Genomic DNA, 24000 nt, shown 5'->3' on the forward strand with positions numbered 1-24000 from the left:
GCTGGCTGGCTGGCGACGCATTTTCAGGAATGGCGTCAAAAATTCCACCCTGAATGTCTGGGAATTCAATTTTGCTGCCGGATTATACGGGCACACTGAGGATATACAATGGCCGGCCGGTCTTTCCCGGGACGGCGAAATAAAAACTAATTGGCCCCGCTTTCCCATGCCGGACCGGCTGACCGAGCCAACTCGCTCTTCTCAAGGGTGTCATTCAACAAACGAGGAAAATGAAAACAAAAATCCCAGACACCCGCCACCATCACGGAGGCGAAGGTCAGGACTGGCTTTACTCGTTTGCGCTCGGTAATGAAGCAAACGGGTCTCCGGTGGGCCATTCCGGACAGTACCGGAGATCGTTTCGGGTTGGCCACTACCTTGCTCCTGCTCCACCCGCCCCGGGAAAGGTAACATTCTTTATGCTGCGCGACATGAAGTAACGATTGCAGCAGCGGCGGCAGTAGCATCAGCGTGTTTCCGTGTTTTGCGACCAAGCTGGCCATTTTGTCCGGAAATAGCTCGCCTTTGACCCCATTACGTACGCCCTTCACCGTGCCCTACAGCGTTCTATGTGTCTGTTGAGACGCACAAGATCACTTGAAAAACCACGGTAGCTCATTATGAATGAAGCACGAGTATGTATGGATGAACGTAGCATCGTTATCGGCCCCCCGGTTTTGTTAGGGCTTCTCCCGGTAGCCTTTTTGTTGAGTTGAGTTCTTGAATTATACTTTTCTTCTTTTTTTCCGGACGCCAACAATCACTTTTCCGACTGCAGATTGTTGTTGAGGCAGACGAGAGGGAGTCCTTCGTTCGTTCTGCATCCAACGTCTGTTGATTTGTGTAAGCAATACGTGCAGACTGGATCGTTCGTTAGCAAGATGTCGAACTAGTTTCGAAACAATTTTCCTGCATTTTCTTCCTACTACATGTCGTAGGATTTCTCGCCCCGAGACAACTCCTGACAGGCGACTGTCGTTGACACTGCAAGCGTGCTTTGTTGAGCTCTCAACAGCGGAAGTTACTGCGCCTCCATGAGGCGTTTGCCCGGGAGGGGGAAGGGAAGTTCTGGACGAAAACAGATTGAATTCAAATGCACTCCCCATTGTATACTGAATGCTGGTTATGATTGGCAATCGATGACAGTGTTTGAGCGTGTCACTTTGTGCCACTTGAAGCATTTACGTACCGCGGTACCGCAAATGATTGAACACTAATGGCCAAAAAGCGGACTCCATGTTGGATCAATAGGATCTCTATGGTTCTACGGCGTGGCCTTTGGATCCCATTCAATCGATCTGAAGCGTAACGGACGGCCGGTAGCATAGAGACCACCCACATCGCATTGCTAAAAAGTGTACGCCCAACATGCTCGTTATCTGAACCTTCCCGGTGCGTTGGATGATACACAAACCCACAAGCATACGACGAATGGAAATGAAATTTGAGTAACTATTAAAATCGAGACGACGACGACGCCAACGGCAAGATGAACCCTTCATCCGGACTTGCAATCAGTTGAAATTTAATGCAAATTTGCGTAGGATGCTACCAGAATCCAAAAGTGCTGCTCGACGACGATCCCCCTCCCTTTTTTCTGCTTCTTGGATGATACTTCAAACCGGAACCACCACCTTGCGCGTCTATTGCACGTTGGTGAATGAACCTTCAAGCCCGCTGGGCAAGTGGCTCTGACAACAAGAGTGGAACCCGATATCCCTGGGCAAGCGATCCTGCGTCGCGTGTGCTTGTGCTTGGCTTGACGGCTTTAAAGCCGATGCTCACTTTAAATTACGCCCACGCTAACGCGGCCACCCCCTGGACTCCGGTCGCTGACGTTGAATGTATCAAGCAAAACTTGTAGCCAACCGACGAACGGACGAACATCGCGTCGGGTCTGTGCGATGGATGGATGATGCTGATAGTAGCGAGTAGCATCAAGCCAGCGTCAAGGAAGCCTCGTGGTCCATCATCGGTGCATTGCCATGGTGCAGATGCGCCTTGCCGTTCAATTTGCTTTCCTTCCGCCCTACTCCTTCACCCCGCGCAAGGGGAACACGCACGAACGGACGCGCATTGAGCGACAGGTTCAATTTGTGGCATGCGGCGCTTCTCGCGTTCGTATCATTCATCGCACGCGGGGGCTATGTGTGTGTGTTCGATTAATCAATTTAGCAGAAAGCTGTCGATTCTATTTGCATTCCAGATACCCTTCGCCAGAGTCGCCACGGTGTAGGTGTTGTGGCGCGCTTTTTTCTTCGATTTTGACCTCGAGTGACAGGATTGACGCTGTCGACGTCCTGGGCGTCCTCTCGCGTGCTTGTAAATTGCAGATATTACGTTACTGATAGGTGGTGTTGATGATTCAATTAGCCCCAAGAGAAGAACCGAACCAATGAGGCTTATGACTGTTGTTTGGAATCAATCCGCGCGTTGGATTAAGGGGGGACTTCGGTATTTAATTTTTTTTGCGACACATATTTTTAACATTTTTCCCTGAATACAGATCCTTTCAAGAACATTGTGTAAAAATTTTGGATCAATCGAAACAAAACTGACAAAGTTATAGATTTTTGAGAATTTGCCTTTCATACAAGGCTCCATGCAGCTCGCTACTTTGAAAAGCGTTTCCCAAAACCAACGTTTTCAAAGTCGGTGCCCATCGTACCGTAAAAACTACTGGGCCGATAGTTTTGAAATTTTTAACACATAATCTGTACACTTTTTGCCAGGTAGTCTCGTCGAGATATCATTAAAATTGTTTATACTTTTTTTTAAACAAATCTGTAAAGTTCGTTTTTTATGGCAGTTTTTTCTAGCGAATATCTATTTGTATAGTTCAGATGACCCGTCATGTTGCTACGATGGGCACCAGCAAAGTATCTTTTCGAAGACAAGATTGCCTAAATTTGATGGCATGGATTAATATTTCAATGAATGTTGCTCAAAATAATACCAAATATTCTTCAAAAGTTGTAGATTAATATGCCATTTACTTGAAAAATAAAGTTGAATGGTTACGTAACAAAAAATCGTCAAAAACGGGCCTTTTTCTGGCCCGAAAATACCGATGTTTCTCCCTTAAACAATGTCTGTCAGTTCTTTAGAACATGAAATAGAGAGTTAATCTCTTGTAACCTCCGTGGACTAATGTACGAACCGGAGGAATGCCTTACGGGAATTAGGCAAATCAATTGCGTTGAAACGAAATTTTATAAACACGTACCTGCCTAAGACGATCTTCGCGAAAAAAAAAACAAAAAAAGAAAGCAATCCAACGATGTTCCAGCGGTTGCTTGGTTCATGCCGACGAAATCATTGCAAGGGTTGTCACTTGCCGTAAAGGTGTTGATCCTCCGTGGCCCATACCTGCTGGTGAAAGTTTCAATTTAATTTTTGCAATTTTTGCGGTCCTCTCCGTTTCCTACTTCTCCGCGTGTGCCCCACACTCAATGGCGACGCCGACCAGCCAGCGTGATGATTCATGATTAAAAAAGAAACCCAGACGGAACAGGTTTCCGGTACCCTCTCGGAGGACACAATAATCGCATGCCACAAGTGTCTCAAGCGAGTGTGTGCGTGAGTGGTCGAGATGGAGCTCGTTGGTGAGGTTAAGATGCCATTACGTTGTTTTTTTTTTATTGTTTGCTTTCGAATTGCAGACCGCCCACGCGGCGGCCTCAGGCAGTGGTGGCATTTTTTTGATGGACACACAGCACAGCCGCTCGATATGCAGCTTCTTTTCGTGCCCCTAGGGTGGTTTTTTTTCTTGGCGCTACTTACCCCCTGAAATCGACACCAGCCAAGTAGGTGGCCGGAGCGTGTGTGTTCGATCACACGAGATGACTCACTGTACACTGGCCCTACTTTACGGTGAAGGAACGGAACACGGAATAGCTGCACAATGTTGCAGACGAACGAAGGCAATGACTTGGACTAGAGAGCGTCAATGGTTGGCAATGGTTACTTAGATGAACAAGAGAGTGTCAACTGTTTCTATTTAAACGGTTGTCAAGCAAAGCAATCCACTGTGCTAAACAGCCTTTGTGCTAAATTAACTCTTGCTGAACTGCTTGCGAACCGCAAAACAAGGTATTTAGCAGCAAAAGGATGGTTCTTGAGAATTTGCGCCCCCTCGTTTAGCATTATATCGATTAGAGCCATTCTTCACCTCCAGCCAGTCTTCCTTCTCTTCCCAAAAATCCCGAAAATGATTTATACACTTCAAAAGCAGCCTGGCCCTCTGATGGCAGCTTTTAATCCGGGAGCGAACGAGTCAATGCCAACCGCAGAATGAAAGATTGATATCGTATCATTAGAGCTACACAGGGGAATCATTTAGTTTAGTGAAATTACTATGAAATTGGAGAACACCTCAACCGGAACCTGCCTCGTCCCCTTTCCCCCCGGGGACGGGAGTCGAACGAGGATGATAAATAGTCCTGCCCCCCCCCCCCCCCCCCCCCCCAAAACAGCGCGCTCTTCGCGTTCATGTTTCGCGGTAATGGCGCTCCGTGGTAATTAGCCAGTCAATAGAACCCCTACCGCGGTTCCTCCGCTACCTAGCACCGACACCGACCGAGGTCCTGATCCCATTTGCCATCCCACGGCTGACGGCTGCCAATCTATTTGCCCTGGGAGGGGGACTCGATTCCGAATCGTCATCATCGGCATCAGCATCACCGTAAGCCTTATCTTCCTGACTGAACGGATCGGATCGCTGCTTGTCTTCTCATTGCTTCGAGTTCGAGTTCGAGCATCGAACAGAGTTTAGCGAATTCCCACATTTATCAGGAAAGTGATCGGTTTGTGAAAAATTAATCGACACCCGTTTCGGCTCCCGGTTCGGGCGGAATTCGAACGCAAAGTTTAACTTATTAATGAAATTTATAATGAACTCCTTGCTCCGGTGAAGGGATCGTGGTGTCATCAACGCAGACGACACTCGACAGATCGCGTAGGGACCGGATTATCGGAAGGAAGGAAAGGACGAGATGCCCGAGCCCGAATTGAGTAATTAATAATCCGTTGGGCCGCGTGAGACCGACAACTTTGTTGAACGGTGCCAGTAGTGGTAGCAATTCCCATCGTCGTCCCCGTTGTCATCATCTCCGGCCATGCAAGACCGAAGGAAACATCATCCATTAGGAGGTGTAGATCCTTGAGAGTCCTAGGTTCCCTCTTCGGGCCGAGGCTGAAGGTGTTACGTGATTTTGCTGACAATAGCGAATCCGGTGGCTGCCAGTAGTGCCGTCCCTGGATGGATCCGTTTTTATGTCATCAAATGAACGCGCGCTGGTGTGTGTGCGTTGCGGCCAAGTGTGGTTGGACTTTTGAGTTTAATTAATTATGAATGGTACCTCGCCCTTCCCTCCCACGTCACCGGTGTACGTGCCACGCAGGATCCCGGGAATGGACGTTTATTGGGTTGGCTCTCTGCCTTGATTGCCATGTCAGCCGGTGGTGCACTAGAGGCCAAGCCGTCAAGGGGATGGGGGAAATTTACAATTCAAAAATGTTGCTGGCCAAAAGCAGAATGGCCATGGTGCTCCAGACAGTGTCGTAAGATATTCCATGAATATGTAAAGCCAACATTTGGCTGACTAAACCCTTTGACCCTAGCAGAAACAGAAGAAGGAGAAGAACAGACGGATGAAGAAGAAGAAGTAGTGATCAGCAACCTTTCGAGGCAAGCATACTCAGTTCCATCGCCCCAGGAATATGATCGTCACGTGCGTGATGATAACCGTAACCCGTTGATGGGCTCTGCCGGTCCGGTGCGTCCGGTTCGTGTGTCGTTAATTGAAAATCTAATGTGACTGTTTTTGGTGGGTAACCTTTTTTCTTCTCTTTCCTTTTTCATTACAGTGTCCGGAGCGTGATGCACAAATATCTGGAAAAGGAGAACGAGGTCAACTTTGACAAAATATTCAACCAAGTACTAGGTAAGTGCAATTTACAGATTGTTTGGCCGGTCGGTCCAACTGCATGCTCAGCTCATGCCTGCCAAATGACGATGATTTCGTGGTGCTTCGATAGGGAACACGCTGCTCCATAATTTAGAAACTTTTGTGCTACCAACCAGGGGCTTTTTAGGGCTCTTAACTATGCATTCTGGACTGCACTTAAAGTGTTTTTTGTTGTTGTTTGGCATAGCTGCAACCGTAGAATATTCGCAAGCAAAAATGAAAACCGAAAACCGTTCGACAACGTTCTTGACGCCCGTAAACGTAATGTAAGGTCAAGTGAAGTGGCCAAGCTTCTTCACGGACCATTATTCAACGTCACTTGTCTTCACGAACTGCGAACGAAGCCGGCAGTAGCTGCTACTGTTGTAACTATACCCTTTTCGCCCTCTCGCTCCACTCCACGGGTCCATCGAAGCATCAGAAATGCCGTTATCAGAGGCAAGCAATGCCGTCAACTATGAAGAAAATGTTCGGCAGCCACCCTTGCCCTGTTCAGAGCAAGTATCCTTTCGATGCGTTCCTTTTTTGTGTGACCTTCTCATGCCAGTTTCCTTGGGAACGGGCGGGGAGACTACTTTGCAAGCCTTGCAAGCTGCTTGCTCAATGCAGCACGTTGTCATACTGCTGCTGACGCGCTGCGATGGATTATGCTTTTTGCACGCTTTTTCTTTTCTTTTCTTGTGCTGTTTGGAATAATTTATGATGCTCTTGCAAAATATTTGCGTAATTAGTCGATTAGTAGTGAGCAGGGAAGATGGCAAAGGCCAGATGGCATTGGCAACGCATCGAGTAGATCATAAATTATGAACAGGCAGCGCTCTTCTTTTAGCTTCTTTTAATATCTCTTTTTATCTTCAAGGATGCTGTTAGAATAAAACCAGAGAAATAATCTTTTCGCAGCTCTGGAAGTTACTGAAGTAGTCCTCGTTTTAGCGAGCAATCCTTTCCAGTTTCCATTTATAAATTAATAACCAGAGTTTCACCACGTACTATCTTGTAGCGATGTTATCTTCTTTACTAAATTATGCTCTCCATAATCCCCCTTCTCCTCTCTCTTACAGGATACCTTCTATTCAGAGACTTTTGCGACAACGTGTCAGAGGAACCGGTACCACATCTGAAGTTTTACGAAGAGGTATGTCAAGTGCTGTTCAGTGTTCTTTAGCCACGCGTTCGCTCGCGTTCCGTCAGTACCTTTAGCGGTCTCTTAATTATAATTTTCGTTCTCCCGGACGAGCACGGCAGTTTCGTACGGTGCCAAGTAATTCCATTTTCGATAAGACAACGAAAGCAACGGAAAACCCACGTGAAAACTTCCCCACGATACGACCAACCCTCAAGCCTCCGTGGGTAGAATATTACAAACGTTCCTCTGGTTCCGTGGCCACCAACCCCTACTTTGTGGCTCACGATAAGACGAGCGGGTTTATGATTGCATCATTTCCGGTAGAGCCGACCATAAAGCAGATTCCGCGGGACTGGCGTCCACGTGCGTGACTATGCCACTTGTCACGTTCGGAAAAGGGTACATTTCGGTGGTGGATGGATTGTCGGCCGGGCAGGACATGCTGATTACAATAATTAATACGAGTAGTAGCGCCTAACGACGAGCGTTTTACGAGTGCAACACGCAATCGTTTGTCGTTGGCAGCATTCGAGAACGATCCGATTGGACTCGTATTCAAAGGATCCGATTGCGCGGTGTGGCCAACATCCTGGAGAACAAATCATACAACAAGCCAGCGGTGGCGAATCAGTAACATGTCGAAAATCCCCAGAAGCGAATGGCGGAGTCGGAGAAAGGGCTAATTAAATGGATCCGAACAGGTCGAAAGGAAACGCCTCTCTACACCCTCTAGTCCTGCGGTGTTCGTAGGCTGATGGATTCGTTTCGGCACCCCCCCCCCCCACCCCTCCGGCCGGGGTTTCGGCCCAAGATTCAACGCCCGGATCGCCCGCTGGCGATTATTCACTCGTGCAGAACTCATAAATTACGAAAGCCGAAAGTCGAAGACGACCTAACGAGCGAACGTTGCTAAGCTTCTCCGGCTTCTTCCTGCACCGGAGCCGGAGAGATTAACCAACTGGTACTGGTAGTGGGTGCTGGTGGCGGTTGGTGGAAGGACCACCGTGTGCTTTACTGTTTGTTGTTGCTAGTGGCCGGTCGTTGTGCCGGTCCTTTTTGCGTCATGCACGTCACTAATCCCACCGCTGTTTGTATGCGTGTTTTTGGAAGGGGATCGAGTTGATTCAGAATGAATAGACATGGCAGCAGCAGCAGCAGCAGCAGCAGCAGCAGCAGCAGCAGCAGCAGCAGCAGCATCCACCATCACCTTAGTGTTGGTGGGTTTGGTGAACGAAGGATTTCCAGATCCGTCCGTCGACCGTCGATCGCCAACGCGCCGCGAGCACTTCAGAAGGGCTGGCAGAAGGCACCTATCGTCCTACAAAGGCCACCGGCACCGAGTGGGATTATTCGATTTCGAGCGTGAATCAAAATGAAACAAAAGGTTTCGCGGGAAAATGCCAGGATTAGATGGAAGAGCATCAACCAGATCCCACCGCCTCTGCGCTCCTTTCGTGCGCAGTCAGTCGGTTGCAGGTGTTTGAGGACGAAGGACGCTGCTTGTACTTTGCGCTTTCGCCATTGTCTTGGAACCTTCCAAATCCAAGAAGCTACTCTCCGTGTGCATGTGTGGTGTGGTTTTGGCTGCGCCATTTTCTGCCCAGGCACGAAACAAAAAAAAAAAAATGCGAGTGCGAGGGAATGCGAGGGAATTCGCGCTTTAACACACGCTCTCCATGCTGTCAATGGGCGAATTGTTTCGTTTTGCGATTTTGCCAGAAACCATAAATCGGGCTAATGTTTTAGCTTTTTTCTGAATTGTTGTTGCTGCTGCTGCGCGAATAAATATTATGCAAACGAATAACGCGCTCCTAGAAGAAGCGTTGGATCATTAAAAACAGTCCCCGGAACCGAGGACGAGAGATGGAGGCAATGAGATGATGGGCATTCCCATTTGGCGTTCGTTTTTTTTATGATTAAAACTCCTTAACGAGCGATCATAAAAACCGGAGACACATCAAAAGCTAGATCATAAAAGCGCGCTTCTCACGCCGGCTTTCACCGTTTTTGGAGTGGATTATCGGTTCAGTGAAAGTGCCGTGGAGTCTGAGTTCTAATATCGAGAGTGAATTCGTGGAATTCCTTCTGTTCGGCTTTATCACAATCAGATCCAATGCTGGAGGAATGCTCTTTGTTGGGAAATTGAGCTGCAGATCAGTAGAAACGTTTCATAGCTCTAATCATCATCGTCTGAAATGGATTATCTTTATTTTCGTAAATATTACATTCCACTTGCGAGCTAATTTTCTAACGACCAGCTTGTCACGACGCCATACAGCGCCGACAAAATTATTCTGTTGGCTCTGAAGGGCCTTCACTAATAAGGCTTCGGTTGCGATATTGTGGTTTTTTCCATACAAAAATCCATTTTATTTCGCAAACACTTTACTGGATGTCAATATACTGTAAACACGTCACTTTTTCGACTAATAAACCGAAGCTGACGATGGTTCAAATTGGGGTATCACTTTCACGTTTCGGACCCTGCAGCTGACAGATGACAGAAACCGCATTTGACAACGCGCCGCCTTCTCGATGTGGTCCGGCGGTACGCGGAACCACGCGGCTAAGATGGCCATGGATGGCGGCGCGTGTAGTCGTCACCGTCGTCGTTGCCGTTGCTACCTGTTTGCAACCCACGGAAATCCGGTGCCTACGGGTGTGGTGTGTGTGCGGTGTGTGGAGTTCCCGGACAAACCTAAGAAAGGTGTAAAGTCATAGCAAGAGGAGGACAGTCATGGAGAGGAAGATGAAGAGACAGAGAGAGAGAGAGAGAGAGAGAGAGAGAGAGAGAGAGAGAGAGAGAGAGAGAGAGAGAGAGAGAGTGAGAGAGCGCACGCGATCTGTTTGAAGATGTAAAATTTCTCATTTAAATGCAAATTAGTTGATCGTTGCTTGTTTAGGTGTGGCGCACGTTAACGACTCAACCCACACCAACCAAGCGCTCTACTCTTCCTTTTCTCTACTCTACTCTGTTCCTCTGAGACCGACGTTCACACAGCATCCGTTAGCTTTCCCTTTCCTTTTTTTTGCTTGGTTTGCCAATTCAGCCAATCAACCTTTTGTTTGTTTCGTTTTGCCGCAAACTTCTCAACCGATCTTCGGTTCCTGGTGTCGCGTTCATCCCCGTTAACGCAGTGCCGACACCAGAAGCCTCGCCAACCACGTGTTCCGTGATCGCTGTACCGCGAAGGGGCTTGACAGGGGAACGAACAGTCGCTTGATAAATGGGATCAGGTTGTCACGTGGTGGTTGAGTTATAGGACAGCTTTCGCAACAACAATAATCGCCAATCGATCGTGTGAAATCGGAAAAGTTTTACTTTCCTACGGATTCCAGAAGTCAAGAGAGTGAAGCGAATGATTCTTCGATTCCGAAACAACTATACCGCATCAGTGGTTCACTCGTTGTCTCAGATGTTCAACCTCATCGCGAATACTCGAAATCGAATCCAACGCTCGACGTACAGCTAGCTAACTGGAGGAATGGCTCCCATGCCCGAGACCGAGACTTGAGGTATGATAAATCGTTGCGAGCGACAAAATTGTGATAAGTATGACAAATGGGTTGTTATGCTCGTTGACGCGGGCGGCACGCTTGGATCGGCGGATTGGCAAAAACACCCTCGCACAGCACGAAACCTTGCCCTTGAACGTGCGGCCATGGGGTCATGCATGCGCTGCGGAGTCTGCGACCGACGAATTAAGATCCACTTCCGAGCGACAACAAGGCCATTGTGATTACAAGGCATTTTGCTACAAAAAAAAAACCCTCTACAACAACCACCGCCGCCGCCGATAACCAATGGCAACGTGATCAAGGTCGAATGTCATCGCGAGCGATGTGGCAAGCGCATCGTTCCGGTCGCCGTTGAGTCGCTTTTAATTATTTTTAGCGCCACCACATATTCGCTGCTGCTGTGACAGCTGCCGATTTGGAGTAGACTGCGCCTTCGCGAGTGTTCGAACCGCTGCCACCGCCACCACCACCGCCAACGATGATAAACGGCAGGCATTCGCTCGCTCGCTCGATGGTGATCCAGTTTCGCGTGATCGCGCGAGATCGCTCGCACGCCTGTCATGCCCTTAATGGTGAAAATGAATGTCAACTGCCTAAAGTGGCCACAAGCACAAGCAACGACAGCAGCTGAGCGCTGGTGCTGCTTCGATTGAATTATCTACCAACATAGCTCGTGTGCGTGCCTGCATGTATGTGAATGTTTGGACGAGCAAAACGCGACAAATTGCCGATGTTTATCAGCAGCAGTAGCGGCGACGATTGTGTGCTCATGTTCTTGACGCTCATCTACGAACCAAAATGGTTTGTTCGCAACGCACTGCGATGAAACTCGACGAAAGATCACATCGGCGGACAGCGATGAAGCGTAGCGATGATGCGAGCGAAGATAACGATCCTGATTAGCTGTTTTATCCACGCTATTTATTTCTGATTTTATCCGTACACTATCTCTCCACCTATCTCTCTCTCACTCGCTTCTCGCTAAGGCTCTGATTTTGGGAAACTGGATTTACAGATAAAAGCACGGGATTATATTCCGTTACAGTGTGTCGCCTCCACTCTGTTCTGCTGTGCCAGAGACTGATTGAAAGCTAGGAAGAAAACAAAAAAATGAAGCAGCAAAGAAAGGCCCCTAACCATCGGGCGCCCTACACCGAACGCAATCATGATGGTAATGTGCAATTTCTAGTCGCACATCCTGCCCGGTGCGAGCTCTCCGGTGGTCCTTTTCATTCCGATTCAAACAAAGAGTTGATGCGCACTTCCGGCGCACGGCGGCTCTTCAGCCAGCCAGGGTTTTTTTTGTTTTCCACAAAAAGAAAAGAAGGTAAAAGCGAATTTTGGGCACCAACCACTACCGCGCTGGCAAAGGCAATCTGGCCACGAATGGTTCTGGCGGCTACCCCGGTCCCGGCGAACGGAAACCACAAGTGCGGCCTCCACAAGGCGGCCTGATGCTGTGTTTTGGCCTTGGGGGGGAAATTCAATAACTGAAATTGGTATCCGGAGCGGAGTTGTGTTGTTGAAGCGTAGTGCTACGAAGATCGCGGTACCCTATGTGTAGACCCACCTGTGTCTGGTCTGCACACTGTGATGGCGGTAGAAGGAAAAGGTCTTTTCCATATTGATTATACCGAAGCATTGGCTTCGGTTCCACTTTTTTGGTCGAGTAGCGGGAAATTGTGTACCAAAAAAAAAAAAAAAATCCCCTCCGGCGAAATACCACGAGCACCAGTGTTTACTCACGTGTTCGATCCTGTCTGCTGAATGCTGATGGACTTCGAATGGCCCCGGGGATTGAAATGGCCCCTCGAAATTCCACCATACGGATCCGTAGGCTTCGCAGCGCGTGTATGTCGAAGTTTCATTCAAAAGAAGCGGATGGTCGAAAAGCCGGGAAAGGTCTCTCTTTTTGCATACCAAAGGGTTGAGCAAGAGCAGTGAGCACTCGAAGGATTTTGTTGAGTGAAAATTACGGTACGGGTTACATACAGGAACGGCCAAGTCCCAGGGTTTCAATAGCAGGAACAGTCCCACAATTGTTGGTGGCTTGTAGTGGAACTGAAACTATGAAACGCCCGATCCAGAGGGCCCTTATCGTTATTTTGCTGCTGACCGGAGGGGTTTTCTGTTCTTTTATGAGGATCGTGGTTGCTAAAAAAGAGAAAGACAGAGAGAGAGAGAGAGGGAGAGAGGGATACCCCGGGGTTCAGCTTCATATCACATTTTCCTTTCACACAAAGAAAAGAGATTGATTGGTACAAAGAGACCGATCCCTGCAGCTCCGCTGGACGGAAGGCACACTCGAGGCGATCAACAGCGTTGCACGAGCATATCCAGTAGTCCTTTGGTTACCAATGAAGCGGCACTACAGTGCACATGTATTGGTAACACGATGGTAGCTCTGTTTCTTTGAACTCTCTGAGTGTCCGTTGGGGATGCTTCGCAAAACAGGAATCCTTTCCCGAGGGATCTTTCAGGATAATTGAAGAGGGAATTTTCGATTCCATATCAATGCGGTACGGGATAGATGGAAGCAATAGGTAATGGTAGAAGAAATGATATGCGAAACCATCTCAAAATAAAATCATCATCTATTTATCGATCGTCTTTTACTTGAAATCATTCCTCATCATCTAGTTGCCAATACTGAAACCAACCATTTGCTAAATTTTCTTCAATCATCATCAAGTAAATCCAAAATAATTACAAAAAAATATCTATAATACTCAAGGAACAGTTTAGATGAACTTAGTATAATTTCCAATTAATCTTAACGTCTAAAAAAGCAAATAATCTTGGTTTTTTTCGCACGGAAACGCTGATAACAGATGAGTGATTTCCACTTCAAAACCACTCTCTCTAACGTGTCCTCCATCCATGAGCTTCAAGGTCCCGGACGGATGAATACCGACGGTTTTGACATTTCCCGGAATGTCAACTGATGACCGGACACGACATTCACGGCATCCACCGAGTCTGTGTTTCGTGTCTTTGCCGATTGCATATTTAATTCCTCAATCTCGATCATCATCTGCGGTGTCACGTCGCGTTGGGACATTTCTTTTGCTCGTGCTCGTGGCAGCAGGCCATCCATAACACCACCAGCAGCAGCAGCAGTAGGCGGTACGGTCGCACCGTTTACTCGCTGTTGCCAACGGGCTCTAGGATGATATACCATTCCGGCGGCTACTGTGACCATCAGGTGAAGAAGAAAGACCACTGCGTAGCGGAGAAGCGAGCTGCTTTTATGTTCTGGTCCATTTCATTAGTCCCTGGGACCACCGACCGAGTGGCGGATCCATTCCTTTTTGGATCCAGGGCCGGTGAGGACGAGACAAGGAATGGGACGCCGGTGTAATGGACGGAAATGGGAACTCATTTCCTCGCTCCACCGCTGCTTTCCACGCCCGATGACGATGGCGATTTGAGTTTTTCACTGAAAAGAAGGAAAATGAAAACAAACTGGTCGCTGGTTTTCGCTGCCGGGTGGATCCTAGTTCGCCCCTTTTTACATCACGGTGGCCTCCAGGGATCTTTGTAAAGAGAAAGAAAGAGAAAGAGAGACAGAGAGTTTCGTAAACGATTTGCGGAAATGATAGTTTTCCATTTCTTTTTCGCTCTCTCTCTCTCTCTCTCTCCCCCTCTGGTCGTGGCCCACTTTTCGTTACCGTTTTTTTTTGTCTTGCGTCAGGACTACGGTCCGGTTGCCAGCTGGTCTTCCGTTCACTGTAGTCATTGGCAACGTTGTGGTGAAGGTGAAAATTAAACGTGAGAAAAAAGAATCCCCCCCCCCCCCCCATGCTACTCGTCTTTTTTCATCTCAGTTCAATTCATTTTCCACGCGCTTTTCCCACGCACCACGGTAACAGCGGACCTCAAATCGAACAAAGGTCCCCGTCCCGTCCACTCGCACGAACGAATTGTCACAAACTTTCGTGCAGTTTAAAAGTTGATTTTAATTTAAAATTAAGTTTTTCCTTTTTTTTGTTTTCCGTTATGAGTTCCACGTCGCTGGTGGGTGGCGGTCCGGTTTCCGGTTGCCGGTTGGCTTACTGTTTTTTTTTTATGACACGTTGGCAGGAGAATAAGTTATCGCGACCGGCCCGGCAAGTTGTATAAATTAGGGTGGAGCGAAAGTTTTCTGTCGCTCTCCGTCTGTTCCACACCCTTCCGGTGGTACGGCTCCAGTTTCGCTCCATTTCCCGTCGGCTTGGCCCTGGGTTTGCGCTCGATTTCGTCCCTTATCGCGTGGTCCAAAGAACAGGAGGTGCTCGGTGTCGCTAGATAAGCCAGCAAGGAGAAGAATGGGAAAAGGGATAGTTTCTTGTGTTCGATGGTCGCACAGGCCACAGGGACAGGCCACAGGGACAGGCCACAGGGAATTTATTACTTGCCGGCTCCTTAAGCACGAACAAGGACGATGGCGACCAAGGCGACGAGAGAGAGAGACCGAGAGAGCGCAGAATGTTTTCTGCAATTTATTACATCTCATCGTTGCAGTCCGGGGCCGGTCTAAACTCGATTCGCAAACAGACACATTCCACGAGCTTCCAACCCGGATTGTCCACGGTGAGGTGGAAGTGCAGAGGTTGTTCTCACGACCACCACCAGCACCGAGAAGCATCGAGATGATTTGCTTCCGTGACCCAAAAAAACAACTCCAAACGACCCCCCGTTGGAATCGCTTCGTGTCGCGGTCATTTGGTCGATAATGGTTCGAGGATATTCGATTTGGTTCCGTTCTTGCTCTGTGAGCTGGAAGGATATTTATGAGCACTACTTACATCGGGGTCACAAATCATTATTTTAGTTGGAACTTGTTTTTGTACTCCTTTCGAATGCCATTAGAACGACGTGCATTTCTCCCCCTCCAGGCAATCTAGGAACAAAAGCATTTTCCGGAGAAAATTACTCTGAAAACTCTCATCCCCCCCTCCCACCGGTCACGCTTCTGTTACTTCAGCAAGAAGCTGTTTCTGTCAAGCAGTCACGGCGAGATAAATTAAGTAACAAGGACAAGGCCCACCTGAAGAGCCATCTCTTCAGCAATGGCACTACGTCCCGGGGGGTTCAAGGCTCGTGATAAATTCTTTTTCCCCCAAACTTTGTCCGCTCATTCCATCTCGAGTCGAGCTTCACCTTGTTTCGAATCGAATGAAAAGTTTTAATTACAACTCTATTAGTGAGCGTCGCTTCACTGCGGCAGTACAAGGTCCGTGTTCCGTGGTAAGCCCAAGACCAAAGAGTTTCTTGGTGTGGAAATGATTCACCATAACCGCTTCCTTTGTCCGTGGGTGATGGAAGCTTAATTTGAAGCAGTATTCTCCATGAATGAGGTTCACCAGTAGTGGGACAATTCGGTGGTAAATAGTAGGAAAGTGGATATCAACGTCATCGACGTCTCCAGGGCCATGGCCTCAGTGTTTAGTTTTCTGCGAGTGCTCGCTCTGGGAACCCATTTAAAGCTCTACCTTAAAATGAAACACCTTTACCACTGGATGCGCTCGTCCTGGTATCCTAAGCGTAACGGTTTCACAATGGTTCGCCCTCGAGAGCGACAGATCTGGACTAAATGGTAACAACTTCAGCGTGCCTCTTAGGCAGTAGCTAAACTGTGATGAGGCAATTGTGGCGCCAATGTTCGCCCGTTAATTTGAACTCCAAAAAGCAATTCAACGAAACGGCTTTTTAGTCTCTTCGGGGTCTGCGAAGAAGCAGAAGCTGAAGAGAGAAAAGGGTGGTGCTGAGTGGTGGCACAATAGTGGCCGCCACACGAGAGGTGACACTAGCCCATCAGCTCGAAAACCACTCTTGGAAGTGCACTCCGCATCGTAAGCCTTAATGCCTTAATGGTCTTCATGGTGAGAGGATTCGTTAAGCTTTCGTTGGTGCTACTGAATATCTGATTCGCTTGGAAGGGTCTCAATTCAATTGCCCCACATGAGATGGAGACTGTTGCTCGATGAGGATTAGTACTTGTTCGATGTGAACTGTGGATCCTTTTGCTGTGTATAAACCCTTATAAGCATTTTTTGTGCTAAATAATAGGGTACAAAGTGATCCTGTTCCCTTTAAATCATCTACATAAATCTTCTCCATTTGGTATGATTTTATACGATTTGAATTTTATACGCAATTGTATGTGTGCGTCCTAAAATCGATTTCTCAGTCCTGTAATGGAATGAAGCATACAAATTAAATTTTAGACGTTTCGCTGGAATCGAGACAATTGACGACGCATTCCGCTGTGTGATTAATATTCCAGCCAAACAAAAGAAGGAACTCTTGGGAGAGATTTTTCCCACGAAATGGGTGGGATGGAAATTATACGTTTTCTCTTATCCAGCAATCTTCGTCTAGGAGTTAATCCGCGGTCTGGAAGTGTAATCCATTTCCTACGAACATTCCCCTAGACGAACTTGTAAATCGCTTCGTGATTGAGAGATGCTTGCTATGCGAACAAAATCTCCGGGAAAAGAAATGGTTTCCTGGAAACTCACTCGCAGCAACCCCGGGTTTGTAGAAGCTGAGCAGAAAACGAATGCGGTTTCCATGGTTCCCGTTTGCTGCTCGCTAATCGCACAGGACACTATGACACTTTAATTTCCGCTTCGCTAACAGATCGCTGTAGTTGCAAAGACGTGTGGCTAAGCTACGACTGGACAGTAACTACGTTCCGTAACAAGATGTAGTGATTGCGCTCGGCGTTTAAAATGGTGCCTTTTGTTTAATTCATGATAAGCATAAAGATTGTTTACCCAAATGGCCACCTAGGGCGACATGGAAAGCTGTCCTTGACGCACGCATCTTCTTAATGCACAAATCTGCTCAATCTGCTATGCGCTCTGTTTGAAATATACTGTAAGTGTCCCACAGGGGAACACTCCGAACATCAGAAACTCCCTCCCGGACTTATCTCTACTCTCGGAAGCAAACTCTCGTAGCAAGAAGCGTCAGCTGCTGTTGCTACTGCGTTTCCTGTCGACCTTCGGCAACGAAGCATCTGCTTTGGTTTGCGTGCACTCCTAGTTGGCCTCGTTCTCTCTCTTTCTCTCTTGTTCACGATAAAGTTTGGGACTTCTAGATGTCTTCTCCGGTACCATGCACGATGCGGATAGGAGAACACTGGCAGGGTCCAAAGGTAAATGATAACAACGTTTTGCCATTGTTGTGTCCCACCGCAACTCCTTCACCTATTCGTCCTCACCGTCGTTGCGTGATTTCGCAGAAACTTTCGTTCCCAACGATCCGTTACGACTGCATGTTGTGCTGTAACGCCATCTGCTCTACCCGGAAGCATCAACTGCATCGTGGCACTGTCTATCTTTCCGTTTGCGGTGCTCGGATCTGCATCACCTACGCATCGATCCGATGTGCTCTCCGGGAACTCGCCCGAACGAATGTTGGCCACACTGCTTGGCATTCGTTTACCCACAGCGCCCACAATGGATGGTGAGGCGAGTTTGTGGATGGGTTCGGAGGCAAGAAACATTCCTCTTGGAATTCCTCTCGGCGCCCACGTGGCGTACGAGCTGGCAAGTTTTGGAGACCCCCGGGGAAGACAAACGCTCAGCCATTTCCCTCCCGGACTTGGTCATGTGTTTGCTATGTACGCAAGCCATGCTCATGGTTTGGGCTCTTTGGAATCGATTTACTATCTGCTGGTTGCAGGCTGCCGGTACACTTTCGCCCGTAAGGTATCGGGAGTTTTGCAACATGACAATCTTGTAACATGTTAAGTGCATTTCCATCGGCATTCAGCGCACGGCACGTTGGTCAAAATGCTAAGCAGTGCCTGGATGAGGCATCAGTGAAGTTGTGTTAAAAATAGAGGAGTTTCAGGAACGAATAAGCGTTACATAAACTACCGACAAAGTGTTATTGGGAAAAATGTTGCATCTTTTCCAAGAAACGCTTTATTAGCTAGAGTTCCATTCGTACAGATATATTAACTTCCCAAGATCACTTCGCACCAACCACCAGAAGTCCATCATCTAACGCGCCAGGTGCTTTCGCTTCAAAATGAAGAAAAAAAGGAAGTGTAAAACCCGTGAAAGCTAATAAAAAAGCATAACCAACCACCCATTCGAAGAGAATGACAAGCCAAAGTAAACTATTTCACCGCCGCCTGCTTTGCCAGCAGCAGCTCTGTCCGTTTACTTTGCGCTGATTTTTCCTTCAATCAAAATAATGAAAAGTGAAAAGCAATGTTGGTGCAGCCGACGCCAACGAGAGACGCGAAATGAAACGAGAGTGGGTGGCTTCCCTGGTGGAGGAGGGGGGGGGGGGGGGGGCACGCGCATAAAGGTAAAAATTGGAAAACCCATCTTCGCGTCCGCAATGAAACGGTCTTTGCTCTGGTTACGTTGGCAGGTGCAGAATGAGTGATGTTTACGAAGATAGGACACAGGGTGAGCGGTGGTGGCGGTGTGCGGTGCTGGATTGTGCAGCAAAAGCGTAGCATAAAGAAGTGTTCCATTTGCATTGAAAATGTAGCAGCAGTTCGCACAAGAACCGTCGTCTCCGGTGTGGTCGATGCGATAAGGCGAATGGGATGAGAGTGAGAGAGAGTGAGAGAGAGAGAGACAGAGTGAGAGAGAGAGAGACAGAGTGAGAGAGAGAGAGAGAGGGAGCATAAAAAGAGTTCCTGCTGCAGCATATTGAATAATGCATCATCATATTTGGTGGAACGCTGGGAGCGGAAAACTGAGCCAAGGCTGCGGCTGTTTTATGCATAACAGAGCGGCCTAGATGGTGGGGGGGAGATTTTCCTTCTGTTCACTGTTTCATGGGAAATGCTGGAAAATTACAGTCAGTCAGTGCTTGGTAATTTTATTTGATTTCTTATGGTATTAAGAAATATCATAAGAAGGAATCTAGGTTCATTTGAAACATGTTTCTGGGTTTATTACAACACAGGAAGCACCACAATTGAAGAAAAAAAGCAAAAAAAAAAACGTGAGCTACCTGGCGCCTCCATTAGCTCTCGGGCGCCTCCATTTGCGGTGGAGAATGCTTTCAGTGCCGCCCTGATTGCACTCTAAATGGCTATAGGATCTTGTTAATCAAGTTAGGCCTTGTCTTTTTCTTCAACAAGGGCTGCTACGATGCACAGTAGCCGTTGCAGTATCACCTCACAAGAGATTTATTATCGGGAATCATCTTTTAAATTTGCCCTTTTATGGGACCATCAGATGGGGGGGTCAGTAAACTACCGCTAGCTCCCCGTTCAATTATCGATCGTATACGATAACAGGGGTGGCAACCACCAATCGTTTACGGTAGCTTGGGACTTTGCGGGTTCTACCACGGTAAGCGATTAATCTTGGCGCATGAAGGAATGAATAGTTTCCGGTCGGTGGTGCAGTTTCATAAATCTTCATCAGTTGATCGAGGTGGCCAATGGTAGGTCCCGTCCATTACCTACGACTACTTCATTTCATCTATCTTCGTCGGGGTTCGATCGGCGATTCTGTTGCCAGGGATCGTAGCAAGACGACGGCGTTAGTACGCAGTGCATAAAGATAGTTAGAGTGTCCTTTAACCAGAACCAGAACGATAACCATTTTCCATTACTGCTCCCTCCTTTGACCTCCTTTTGATGCTGGCGGAGCACAGGCTAACCGCTGCAGGTCGATGAAGATGCATAAAGAAATGTCACTTTTCCCAGAACCAGCAGCACCAACAGAGCATAAGTGATTTATTGAAAAGACATTTGCGTTCTTCTGCTACCTCTAGGGCAATTCCTTATCTCCATCGTAAGTGCATTATTGGAAGAAAGAAAATGTGCATTTTGCATAAAATAAATTATCATTTAGTATGACAAGAAGCAAAAAAAGGACTTCAGTAAAAGCAAAAGTAATTCCATTACATCCATGCATTCGGTTGATGTTAGAAATTCGTTCCCATTTACGTGAGTGTTATCTACAATGCATTAATGCATTTGAACCTCAGCTTAGCCACAAAAGTTGATCTGCATGAGAAAGCAGACAGGCAATGGTCTGCCACCAACGACGATAACGTTCGTCTGCATGTCACAAAACCATTCAACACGAGTTAGAAAATGTCGAATGAGCTTCACAGACTAAGACTATTAGCTATTCGAAGCGGACCGACGAAATGTGGCCTGACGAGGCGAGCAGCTCCGGTGCACACGGTGCTGTACACGTTCTCTAAGGAGTTGAAAAGCTCTCTAAGCTCTCCCGGTGCAGCTAACCACTCCAAACAATGACACGATTAACAGACGCCACACGTCGCTTGCCCGTGGTGCCGCAGCCGCCACCCAACTCCTGGCCTGGTTTTGTTATCGAGCGAAAATCTCGACGCTGGAAAGGGACCAGGGCCGTGGCGGAAGTGAGTAACGGACCGGTGAAACGGCGGTCCGGTAATCGCTTTCCACATCGGCAGACACATCGCGTGGTATCGTTGGCCACACGTTTCGAGATAAGCGACGACGACGACGACGACGACGACGACGAGGATCCTGCCTTGCGTTATTAATGCGTCTTTCCACAGGTGCACGGTGCCACCGTGTATGTGCACCAGGGATGTGTTCGTGCAGGATGATTATAAATATTTTAGCACCTTTTTTGGATCATGGTGGTGCCTCCGGAGACGATTCCTGTGCTTCCGTGTTCCGTGCTTGCGTGCAAGAACCTCACTGTACGGTGCCATCGTGGCGAGCAGGGTTTCGCGCACCTGCACCCATGTACCATGAGACTCACAGACCGAGAGGGCAACAGCCTCGGTGAGGGTCTTAATTAGTTGGTCCAACAACGGAGCGGCAGATGTCTAAATGAACTTTCGCCACGCCACGGCACGGTTCCTCCCGGACTTTATTCGATTTACTACGTAACGAGGGCGTTCGCCATCTCTCTCTCTCTCTCGTTTCGCCATTGTTGTCTGCAACACGTGGAGTGAGGATAAGGGCATTTCCAGGTGTCCTAATTACCGTCGACTGCACCACACATCACCATTGACCATTCGGGATTTGCAGAAAAAAATAAATAATTTTCTGATCTCTCTTGACCTGGAAAGAACAACAACAAAAAAAAAACACGTAAATCTTCGCACCGGGAGCACCATCTCCGGGGGTGCGCTCAGTCAGGTGCAACGGCACGGAAAATCACTTCACGACGCCATCGCCATCGATCGATGGAGCAGAAAATTGGTCTGGATTTCGGGCGATAAACTGTTCAAATTGAACGACTTGTCGGCCTTATGATCGGCACCAAAGCTGCCAGGGAGCTCACCGGATGATAGATCTCTCTCTCTCTCTCTCTCTCTCTCTCTCTCTCTCTCTCTCTCTCTCTCTTCCTCACACGCGAGTGCGCGCTTTCAAATATTGAAATCTTTCTTTATTCGTGGAAAAAACAACGATCCGTGAGTGAGGGATATAACTTTCTCGTCGGCGCAGCGCCAGGATGAACCAGGCATGGATGTTGCTTATAGTTTCAGATGTTTCCACTGTTCGTTATGTTGGTTTAGGACTCTGAAAAATGAGTTTGTGTTAATATTGTGCCTTTTTGTGGAATAAGCTTCGATAGAACGAAAATACACAATCATTCGGGATGTAGAATGTTTGATTTGAGGCGAGCGTTCTGTCTGTCTGATGTTCAGCAGTCTGAAATCATGCAGCGAGTGATTTATGTATCCAATAGTCCGAAAAGTTTAAACCTTTCCATCACTACTAAATTCACTTTCACGCGCTTGTGGCTCGAATTCATTGAACCACAACTCTCTTCGAAGTGCTTGAAGTCTTTGGCGTAAGATCTTCGAGCTGCGAGCCGTTATCAAACGCCCCCGGGTCCCCGGTACGATGATCCCGTTGAGGCAACTCTCATACCCATACACAGATAAAGGATGGAAAAGAAAACCTCTTCAAGAACGGTTCTCCAATCGCTGGCGCAGTGTTGGAAGTGAGTGTTAAGGTGGCTGCTATAAATAGTTTCCAATCCGTGTTCCTTGGCACGATGGCAGACAGTACAGCACAGCCAGGCGGACGCAAATGCGCCGCTCGGTATAGCCGGGTATTATCTCACACGGTCGGTTGCCAACGTTGCTCTACGGTAGGTTGGTTTCATTGAATTCAATCCCGTTTGGCTCAGCGATGGCTGACTGGGTAAGGAATTCAATCCGAGGTTTGAGGACGCCATCATAGCACAGTAATCGTGACGAAACTTTTACTGCATTGAAAGTGAATTGCATAAAACATAAAGTCTCAACTCGTGATCAAGATTCCTTCAAGCCAGCAACTGTGGAGTCTGGAGAAATCAGTGAAATGCCTTACAAAATTCAACGAAACATTTAGTAAAGATTGGGAGTAGCTTCACGCGATAATCAAGTACTGTAGCATTCAGAGAAGATGTCTCCTCGCGGATGCCCTGTGGGAGTTTTTGTCGCGGAAGCTTGTTGTGGCGCTTCGTTATGTTCCACCATCCGTAGCAGCGACCTCCATTTTCACTCAATTTTACCCCGGTTTCCTCTTGTATCGACGTTTCGCTCCCGCCTGAAGACGGATGCTGTGTGAAAAGTCAAATGTTCGCTTCCGATTGACGCCTTCGGGCGTGTGCTACGCTGGCGTTAAGTTTCCATCCTGTTGCGTCAGGATCTTTACTTGTTGCTTTACATTTATGAGTGATTGGCCCTCAACTAAAGGTGTTGAGTTTCTGCCAATTCCGTAGAAGAGGTTCAACGTTCGAATGATAGAACTATTTTACCAACGTCTGTAACTCGCTGTACGGTATTGTTATAAAGAATAGCCATTCTCTCTCTAGAGAATGGAACGAATACCCTCAATCCAGATGGTTGGTTTGCACCATTAACGACGCTTTAACTTTATCGTTTGGTGCGGCGCTACCAGTTCTTTGGAATCTCCATCTTGTCATCTTGGGCAGCCCCAGCTGCCATCACACGATACGCTGACACAAACGAAGGAAAAGGAATAAATCAAACAACCAACCATCAGCAGTAATAAAATCACCACGGCAACGCTCGCAGTCCCAGTCCCAGTAGCCCGGATCTACGCTGATCATCTGATTGCTTCTTTGTCTTAGCGGTAGCTCAGTTCGCTCGTGGCTAGACTCAACCCGAAGGGGCAGCAGGCCATGGAGTCGTGGTTTTATGGAATAGAAGTGAGGACAGGGCGCCCCGAAGGAACGACAGAATGATGGAACAACCGCAAACATGCGAATCTAGAGCAGGACGACGAATGAAATTTTCTTTCAGTTTAACACCCCTCGGCCCACAGCACCACAAAGCACCTCATTGGTGTGATATGTTTATGGCACTCCGAGAATCATAACATTGACCGGAATGGCCACTGTCTCCCGGTTCTGTTTTCCTTCGGATGCTTCGCTTTTGGACCGGAAATTTCAACTTTGT

The 24000-nt window shown here is 47.8% G+C and overlaps 1 protein-coding gene across 4 annotated transcripts in view; it reads left to right on the top strand.

Moving 5' to 3' along the window:
- LOC126579256 (G protein-coupled receptor kinase 1) overlaps window positions 1-24000 on the top strand; it is a 76793-nt gene that overhangs the window by 37173 nt on the left and 15620 nt on the right. For all 4 annotated transcript variants that reach the window (XM_050242683.1, XM_050242686.1, XM_050242685.1 and 1 more), the window contains exons 3-4: window positions 5869-5945; window positions 7031-7104. In XM_050242683.1, the coding sequence (XP_050098640.1) occupies window positions 5869-5945; window positions 7031-7104 (151 nt within the window). The remainder of the gene's footprint in view (window positions 1-5868; window positions 5946-7030; window positions 7105-24000) is intronic.

The sequence above is a fragment of the Anopheles aquasalis genome, chromosome 3, assembly GCF_943734665.1.
Source record: "Anopheles aquasalis chromosome 3, idAnoAquaMG_Q_19, whole genome shotgun sequence".
In the NCBI taxonomy this organism is placed as follows: Eukaryota; Metazoa; Arthropoda; class Insecta; order Diptera; family Culicidae; genus Anopheles; species Anopheles aquasalis.